The sequence below is a fragment of the Myotis davidii genome, unplaced genomic scaffold (genome assembly GCF_000327345.1).
Source record: "Myotis davidii unplaced genomic scaffold, ASM32734v1 scaffold111, whole genome shotgun sequence".
NCBI classification, from domain to species: Eukaryota; Metazoa; Chordata; class Mammalia; order Chiroptera; family Vespertilionidae; genus Myotis; species Myotis davidii.
This window is the reverse complement of record NW_006284347.1, coordinates 2,247,340-2,257,328: the sequence shown is the minus strand read 5'-3', so window position 1 is coordinate 2,257,328 and position 9,989 is coordinate 2,247,340. Positions and strand designations below refer to the sequence as shown.

General features: G+C 44.2%; 1 protein-coding gene across 1 annotated transcript in view; it reads left to right on the top strand.

Annotated features, from left to right (window-relative positions):
• The window catches only part of WNT5A (wingless-type MMTV integration site family member 5A), a 37,279-nt gene extending 33,647 nt beyond the window's left edge, over positions 1 to 3,632 (top strand). Inside the window, exon 5 of the mRNA XM_015571006.1 lies at positions 643 to 3,632. Within this exon, the coding sequence (XP_015426492.1) occupies positions 643 to 1,101 (459 nt within the window). The 3' untranslated portion in view covers positions 1,102 to 3,632. The remainder of the gene's footprint in view (positions 1 to 642) is intronic.
• Positions 3,633 to 9,989: the final 6,357 nt, after the last annotated feature.

The window sequence follows — 9,989 nt, the reverse complement described above, 5'->3', positions numbered from 1 at the left end:
AACTGGAACAAATTTTTCCTGTTCCTATTAAAGAGCTGTGGTTGTTTATTATGATGATGTGTAATAATGAGGGGCTAAGAACATATTTATTTTGGTGACTGTTTAAAGCAGGGTGGGGAACGTCCGGCCCAGGGGCCATATAAGGCCCACGAAATCATTTGGTCTGGCCCTGCGAGGGTTGAGTTAATTAAAAGCCTGACCAAATATAGCAGGCTAATCTTTAAGTTGATAATTTTGTATGGCCTGCGAGTGATGTTATAAATAGCCAAATGGCCCATAGCAGGAAAAAAAAGTTCCCCCACCCGTTTTATTTTTTTATATTTTTTATTTATTCCCGGCCTTCCCGCTGCAGTTTGACAATTGCAACCACATGGATGGAACCGGAGAGCATTATGCTAAGTGAAATAAGCCAGTCAATGAAGGAAAAATACCACATGATCTCACTCATTCATGGATAATAGAGACCCCACCCCAGTTTTAAAGAAAGCAATAAAGACTTCAGGTAGTGGAGAATGAGGAGGAAGTAGCCCAGCCCCTAGTGTAGGGGGGAACGTGGCTCCGTGGGGAGCTTTGTTAACATAGCCCTGCCTGGGCCGGGGCGCCTCCATGCGTTTGTACACTGACTGTCCCATGTCCCCACAGACAGTGTACAACCTGGCCGATGTGGCCTGCAAGTGCCACGGGGTGTCCGGCTCCTGTAGCCTCAAGACGTGCTGGCTGCAGCTGGCCGACTTCCGCAAGGTGGGCGACGCCCTGAAGGAGAAGTATGACAGCGCGGCGGCCATGCGGCTCAACGGCCGGGGCAAGCTGGTGCAGGTGAACAGCCGCTTCAACTCGCCCACCACGCAGGACCTGGTCTACATCGACCCCAGCCCCGATTACTGCGTGCGCAACGAGAGCACGGGCTCGCTGGGCACGCAGGGCCGCCTGTGCAACAAGACGTCCGAGGGCATGGACGGCTGCGAGCTCATGTGCTGCGGCCGCGGCTACGACCAGTTCAAGACCGTGCAGACCGAGCGCTGCCACTGCAAGTTCCACTGGTGCTGCTACGTCAAGTGCAAGAAGTGCACGGAGATCGTGGACCAGTTCGTGTGCAAATAGTGGGCGCCCGCCGCTCGCCTGTCACCCAGCCCCGTTCCCAGGACCCACTTATTTATAGAAAGTACAGTGATTCTTGTTTTTGTTTTTTTAAAATATTGTTTTATTTTCCCCCGAGAATTGCAACCGGAACCATTTTTTTTTCTGTTCCCATCTAAGAACTCTGTGGTTTATTATTAATATTATAATTATTATTTGGCAATAATGGAGGGTGGGAACCAAGAAAATATTTATTTTGTGGATCTTTGAAAAGGTAAGACTTCTTTTGACGGTGGAGGATGAGGGGGGAAATAACACATACCCTGACTGAGTTGTGTGCACATCTAGAGGGTAAAGGAAATACGTTTTCTTTTTGTCAGCTGTGGGGTTGTATAGGACAGGTAGCATCCAGCTGGAATGGGTTGGTCCAAGTCTACACTCCATTTAGCCTCGATGACCAAAATGAATTGTAAATGCTCTGGTGAAAGGTCTTATGAAACAAAAAAAAAATGAGGCCCCCCACCCTTTCTCCAGGGGCTACCAGCCTGAAACATTTTCGAAATGGTAATTTAAAATATAAGAGCGAGAATCTCATTTCCCGCAAAGGAAAAAAAAGTATATCGTGTATCTCATGCTTCTCAAACATTCCATGTGCACATGGTCCCATTCTAACAGCAACTGAAACTTGGGGAGCAGGGAGGAAAGCCTCAGAAAGGAAAAAAAAAAAACTTAAAAACTCCTATATTAAGACTGATTTGAAGCTGTTACAGGAATTAGGTTATCAGATTGGGAAAGCATCCCCGAATGACTCTGGGTTGTAGACTTTTTGTTTGGAGAGGGGTGGGGGCGGTTGGCTTGAATCTAAAGGAAAATATACTGTAATTTTCTTAGGGATACTTGGTTAATAAATGATAATAATCAAAATAATAAATGGATTCCATTCACAGACCTTCCGCCCAAACACCAAGGTAATTGAATGCAGTTCAGCGCTGCACCAGAGCAGAACACCTGATGGCAGGGAAGGAGTGAAACCCGCCCTCCTCCTTGACCCCAGCCCTGGCTGAGCCCTCCTTGCCCCGCTGCTGAGGTGAGGCCAGCCACGTTTCCCAAGGCAGCTCCACCGGGTCCCCTTGGATTGCAGGACAGGAAATGAACCATTAGGAGCTCCACTTGGAAAACAGTTGCTACTTAGGGATTTTTTTCCCCCTAAAACTTGGATTCTGAGGAGCCGTAGTTTATGTTTTAATGACATTACTTGGCTGATGGAGTCCACAGAGAGGTGTTGCAGCGTGTCACTGTTACGATCCTGTGTTTAGACGCTGCACTTGAACTTTTCCTATGACACTGCAGGTGAACCCTACAACTGTTCCTACTGGACCGGAGCAGATGCATGTATGGGGGGAGGGGGGGGCGTGGATGTGCTTTAATGGTGCCTGATATCTCAAAGTCTTTTGTACATAACACACACACACACACACACACACACACACATATATATATACATATATATGTATATATAAAAATATAAATATTATTATATCTCAGTGCAGCCAGTGATTTAGAATTACACTTTCCTCTGGGGTTATTTCTTGGACTAGAACATTGTTGTCCTTCATTGTGATTCATTGGGATTTTAAGAAGGGGTTTTCGAGTTGAGCATGGGCTGTGGGCCTGATGCGATGCTACCTTGAGCATCAAGAAACAGCCTGGTGTCTGAGGAATCTGGAAGGCCTTCCTCCCTGATATGCATGTTGGTTTGAAGATTTCTTTTTTCTCCTCCCCACCTTTTCTCCAACCTCCATTTCTGTACACTTTCCTAAGAGGGCATTACTAGTTCATCATAGTCTTGGAAATGAAGAGAGATTTAAAGCTAGGAAGTATAGTCATCATTTCTCTCTCCTTAGTTCATTATGCAGAGTGGAAACCGGTGCCTGGTAGATTTAGTAGTCCCTGTTTGAGTCCCTGAGGAAAATCCAGCTCATGACATATATAACTAATTTTTAAAACAGGAAACCTCTTTCCACAAAGTGCCATCCAACGTGTCCTTATCTCAGACTTGCATGTTTGAGAAGTTTGGAAAGATACACATCCCCTACAGCCGTCATGGGCTTGGTGGCCTTCGTATCACCTCAGCCACGCGTGGCTCTTAATTTATTGCACAAGGATATTCACTTCCCCCTCAGTTGCAGTGAATTGCAAGCAAAAGACCTTGAAATTAAAAAGCACTAATTAGTTTAAAATGTCACTTTTTTGGTTTTTATTATACAAAAACCATGAAGTTTTTATTTGCTAAACCAGATTTTGTTCCTTCTTAGTGATTCATGTTTATGAAGAGAGTTGAGTTTAACAATCCTAGTTTTTAAAAGAAACTATTTAATGTAAAATATTCTACTTGTCATTCAGATATTATGTATATCTTCTATGGCCTTTATTCTGTACTTTTAATGTACATATTTCTGTCTCGCGTGATTTGTATATTTCACTGGTTTAAAAAACAAACATCAAAAGGCTTATGCCAAATGGAAGATAGAATATAAAATAAAACGTTACTTGTATATTGGTAAGTGGCTTCAATTGTCGTTCAGATAATTCATGTGGAGATTTTTTGAGAAACCATGAGGGAGAGTTTAGGGTGACTCCCTGTTAGCATAACAGAAGAGCGGAGAATTATTTTTTTCTTTTACCCCAAACCAAACTATTTGGAAGCTTCAAAAGATTTCTATATGTAACAGAACAAAAGGGGAATTCTCTTTTCCTATATATGTTCCTCAAAAAATCAAGCAGATGGCGCAAAGCTGGGTATAGGATTGCTCGCATTCTTTTAGCATTATGCATGTAACTTAATTGTTTTAGAGCGCGTCGCTGTGGTAGCATCTCAGAGAACTGAAAGGCGCATGCTTTTACCCAGGACCAGAGTTTTAGTCCCCAGAAGTGTATCTGTGTTTACCACTGCAGGGATTGCACCTCGCTATTTGAAGTTACTGTGGACTGGAGTGTCTCTGTTCCCCTTTGAGAGTCATTTCGTGAAAAGCAAGCCTCCGTCTGCAGAGAATGAAAACTCATGGGAAACTAAAGGCTCGTTGTGTGAAGTGCAATTAATACGGGTTCTCGTGCTTTCCGAAAGGGCACGGCGAAGTCTGGCCAGCGCTGCTCAGATTGATACGTTAGCCCTTTGCTTTTTTTTTTTTTTCTTTTTTTTTTTTTTTCCTTGCTTTTTTTCTGGATAACCTTGTAACATATTGAAACCTTTTAAGGATGCCAAGAATGCATTATTCCACAAAAAAACAGTAGACCGACATATAGAGTGTTTAAAATAGCATTTCTGGGCAAATTCAAACGCTTGTGGTTCTAGGACTCACATCTGTTTCAGTTTTTCCTCAGTTGTATATTGACCAGTGTTCTTTATTGCAAAAACATATACTTGATTTAGGAGTGTCAGCATATTTTTTTCCTTCGCATCCTGGAACGCATTCAAGATCTTCCCAATACAGGAAAATTAACAAAAAAATTTGTGTAGAGACAGCAGCAAGCAGAGCCATGTTCAAAACAGTAATTATGGACTCACGTAAGAGGAAGACTGCTCTAAGTTTTGGTTCAGTTTATCTGTTCTGTTCGCTGCTGACCTCCTTGACGGAATATATTTTAGTAGCCTACCCAAACCCTTGGCTCAGACGATTTTGCCAATACCAAGTTTCAATTTGTTTTTGCAAACCATTTTGCAAGCCACTGGAATGATCCAATATGACACTCTCACAGGATAACTGTTCCAAATGAGAGACTGATACTGGCCGACTCCAAGAGATCGTTAGCAAAAACAGCCCCCAAAGGCTGAGTGGTTCCAATAGAAGTAGAGAGCGACATAGAGAAGGTCCTTGGAACTTGGAGCACGTCTGTAATGCCAATATGCACCAAGGCATAGGTCTAAAATACTGCTTGATCACTGTAAATGGTACTTTTAAAATATTTATTTTTTTAGAAAGTATTTTTTAATCTCCCCTCTCTCTATGGGATGGTGAAAAACAGATGCCGTCTTTTGGAAGTAAGATGATGAAATGAGTTTTTAAAACAGGAAACAGCAATGCAGGAATTACAACTTAGTAAAGGGATCTTCTAATTTACCTGTTCATACGAACTTTACCCTTAGGTCTGGTAATTGGATGATATTTTATTTCAGTGAAACCTCGTCTTGTTAGCCAACTTTAAAAAAAATGGATATGGAATGATTAAAGCTTGGGTATGATTTTTTAAGACAAAAATGTATCAATTTGAATCAAGAAGATTTAACTCAAATGCTGTCTCAGTATTTCAAACGCAAAAAAGGAGCGAGGAAAATTGCATCTGAGACCAGTTTTATATGCAGTGTACAATTTGCTGGGCTAGAAATGAGATAAAGATTATTTATTTTTGTTCATATCTTGTACTTTTCTATTAAAATCATTTTATGAAATCGGCGCAGTCATGTGTGTGTTTAGCAGAGACTGTTCATGGCCGTCGGAGTTGGATGCGTGTGGGCACGGAGCACAATTATGGTTTAGGGCATCCAGAAGAGAACAGTCACATCCCAGGCATGTAGTTGATAATTATGGTCGAATCTCCAGGATTTATTTTGTATTTTAATGCTCATTTTCCTGTTGGCTATTGCTAATCTTTCCATTTCTTATGTGTTCTGCTGCTGCTAACATAGAAGAGTTGTGTTAGGAGATTATTCAGGGTAGGCATTTAGCACAGTGACATGGGATTATGATGACATTCGAGGGCCAGAGAAGAAAATGATGTGAGGAGAGAAAATAAGGTTCTACATAAATGGTCAGAATCATCTGGAATATTCTGCTGGTAGTTTCTTGTTGCAGTGGTTGCCAGCCAGATGTTTAGATGAGAGGAGCTGCTCGGCTTCAGAACCATTGGCACTCTGGGCTGGGTAATTCTCTGTTGTGGGGGTTTGTCCCGTGTGACTTTTAGCAGCATCTCTAGTCTCTACCCACTAGATGCCAGTAGTACCCCCCATTCGTGACAACCAGAAATGTCTCCATTGCAGAATGTGCCCCAGGGAGCAGAATCACCCCCAGTTGAGAGCTGCAGCTTTAGATGGAGGGACTGAGGTCTGTGCACTTGGGGAATGCAGGCTAACTCCAGGGGTGGACTGTTACTTGCCTAAGCTGGCTGATAAGCCAGGGGAGCCCCTTGCCAGTTTCTCTGTGTAGAATACGGAGATGTAGCATCTTCCACAGGGCAGACTGGCTGAGCAATCAATAACATAGGCCCTGGAGCCAGACTGCCTGGGTCAAATCCTGCTACTGCCATTTGCTGTGTCACATTGGGAAAACTGGGTAGCCTCTCTGAGCGTTTGTCTTTAAAACGGGAGAGACTATCACACCTACCTCCTGGGTTGTTGTAAAGATAAAACGAGTTAACGTGTTTTGAAAGCTCAGAGGAGGTTCTGGTGCACGGTAAGAGCTCACTAAATGTTAGCTAGGAAGGCTAGAATCAGCCTGAAGACCAAGCCCAGGAAATGTGGGCCAGTGTTGTTTAACATACCCAGCCGTGGTTAGCTCAATGCTAGGAAGGCCCCCCGAGTGTTCCGGGAGGTTGCAAACTTGTGGCCTGTCTACATCACATTTCCAGATGTATTTTGTTTGACTGGCAAAGTATTAAAAATACTCAAATTAGCTGCCAGCATTGAAAAGATCAGTATTTTCACTTTCAAATGTGGATTCCTGGTTTGAAAACTGGGAAGAGCCGGCCACCTGAATGCATCGCATCCTGGGTCCCCTGTAGCCACAATCAGCTGGTCGAGGCAGCATTGACCCTCTGAGACAGGGCTGAGCATGTCCGATCAGTGAGCCATTCAAGACACGGAGCTGACCCCTGCAGGCTCAGGCACTTGTGAAGGCTGTTAAAGATGTTTTTCAACCTCACCATTGCTGACATTTGGGGTTCGATAAGTCGTTGTTTTGAAGGGCTGTCAAGTGCATTATGGAATGTTTAGCAATAGCCCAGGCTTCTACCCACTAGGTGCCAATAGCATCCCATCCTCCTCCCATCTGTGACAACAACATTGCTGAATGTCCCCTGGGGGGCAGAATCACCCTGGTTCCAACCCTTGTTCTAAACTGAAGGGTCTGTATTCATAAGCTAGCCTATGAGGTTAAAACAAAGAAATAAAATAAACAAAAATTAGTCTCTTGCTGTAAAGAAACGTCTGGCACATCATAGGAACTTGATAAATATTTAATGAGTGAATAAAAACATCCACTTCCCTCAGCCCCACCACCACTCTTGAATCTGACATAACCAGAAAGGGGCTCTGAAGCCTAACAATAATAGCAACTTAAGAGGGAAAATTAGTGTTAAAAATAAATATAATAAATTCTTGGCCAAATGTTCCCAGGGAGCCTGTTCCCACATAGCCAAGTGAAGATGCGCTCCGTTCTGTCATTTTCGTTATTGAGCTGCAATTTGTAACGAGCATCCCATCACCCATAGACCCAGGAGTTGCTCAACAGAAAGAGTTTCACTGCCAGACAAGTTTGGGAAACGATGAAGGGTGGATCATGGCTCCGCTGAGAGATGTATGCTGCGCATTAGCATATTGGCAGTGCTAAAATCAAAGATCGGCAGGAAAGAAGGCTGCCTCTTAACTCACGGTTCTTTGGGATGTTTTGACTCCTGTTCATTTAACACCTGTTATTATCCTCCGGGCAAATCCGGAGCCCTGGCATGGAGCTCCCCTCTCTCTGGCAGGTGTGTGGGGATGTGTTCTACTGAGGTCAAGAGCTGTCTGGCTTGCCTTCGTATGGCTGCAGAGGGGCTGGGGGGCTCCTTGGTGACTTGTCCAGTCTCGAATGCTGGCATTGCTCCTCTCACCAATGAGGGGCTGGCCCTAAGTGGCAGTTAATCCACTTTGCAGCCTGGGTGATTGGGATGGGAAAGGAGGTGCTCATGGAAGCAACCATGGAGTCCTGAGATATAAAACTACTACAGAGGCCCAGCTGGTGTGGCTCAGTGGATTGAGCATCGTCCCATACACCAAAAGGTCACTGGTTCTCTTCCTAGTTAGGGCATATGCTGGGGTTGCAGGAGGCAGCCCATTGATGTTTCTCTCTCCCTCTCCCTTCCTCTCTCTCTAAAATTAATGCAAATATATTTTTAAGAAGATAAAGATACCATAGAGGTGGGAATGAGAAAGAAAGGGAGGAAAACCAGAAAAGGGTTGAAAGAGGAAAAGAGGAAGGTATGAAAAGCAGAGTTGATCAACACCTTCAGACAAATCTCATTTCTACTAGTTAAAAAGAAAGTGGGATGGGAAGGTAATATTTGATAAGCATTTACCATGCATCTGGTACTTGCTAAGGGTTTTACCTTTTACCCACTTAAGTAAGCTTCCCAAGAATCTCCTGAGGTAATAATCTTCATATTATAGAGGAAGAAATGGAAGTTTGGAGAGCATAAGCCTGACCCAAGAGCCCATTTATTTACCCAAAATTCAGGATCTCCCTTTATTATTGTGCGTTCATACTCAAAGATGGCTGCCTAAACAAAGACTGCATTTCCCAGGCTCCCTTGCATCCAGGTACGGCCCTATGAGTAGTTTCTATCAATGGAAGGTGACCGGAAGTCATGTCGGTTTTGGAGCTCTGGTGAGTTCTCAGTTGCATCTTTCCCGTCCACCAGTTTGGAGCAGAGGACTCTGAAGTATTAGGGGTTGATGCAACCATAATATGGGAGAAATGTGAGTCCTTCACCCACCACGTGGAGAAAAGCCGTGAGTTAACCAGAAACTCCTTCCTTTGACTAACTTATGAACTTCTATTGGGTCAAGCCACTGGCATTTTGGAGTTTGATGCAGCACTTAGTTATTTTACCCAGCACACTGCTTCTCCTGCACTTCAGTCCACTTGCCATGCTCCTATAGTGAGGCCCAGGGCCATCACTGAGTTTCCACACACAAATGTGTGTGTGTGTGTGTGTGGGGGGGGGTCCCCTCCTCAGAGGATGAACAGATTGGAAGGTCCCTTATAAGTCTCTTCCTTCTCTGAGCCTCTGATTTTCTCTCTGTTGTTGTTGCTTTTTCTTCCAGGCCATTCATCCAACTCATTTACTGATTTCCCATTTAAAGAGTAGGGAGGGTATTTAATGAACACCTGCTGTGTTCTGGGCACTGATTTAGGTGTTGGAGTTACAAAGGTGAGCAAAGCAAACTGGGCCCTTGCCCTTCTGGAGTCACCAGCAGTCACGATGGCAGAGCATGGGGAAGGATGGGGTGCCATGGTAGCCCTGGAGAGGAGAGCCAAACCCACACTTGGGGGATCAAGGATGCTCCCCAGAGAAAGCGATGTTTTAGCTGAGCTTTTAAAGACAAGTAGAGGTTATCTAGGTTAAATGTGTGTGTGTGTGTGTTGTGTCGGGGTTTTTTTGGGGAGAGGAGTGGGGGGGTGTGTGCGAAAGAGGGCACAGCTTGTGCAAAGGCCAAGAGGTAGGAGAGGATGTAGTCCATCCCCAGGAACAATGAGTCCAGAGGTCTGCTGGAATGTGAAGGTGAAGTGGAAAGTGGGGGATGAGGTGGGGTGCATTGCAGTCCAGGCTGCAGTCAAGAAGGTCCTAGTCACCCCCCTTAAAGGAATAGGGAGCCATGAGAAGTTATTCAGCAGGGGTGGGGCATGCTCAGGACCCACCTAAATGACCTTGTAGACACACTTGTATCCTCAATCCCTTAGTTCCTAAACCCTAAAGCAGCAGTTCTCAACCTGTGGGTCGCGACCCCTTTGGGGGTCAAACGACCCTTTCACAGGGGTCGCCTGAGACCATCGGAAAACACATATATAATTACATATTGTTTTTGTGATTAATCACTATGCTTTAATTATGTTCAAATTGTAACAATGAAAATACATCCTGCATATCAGATATTTACA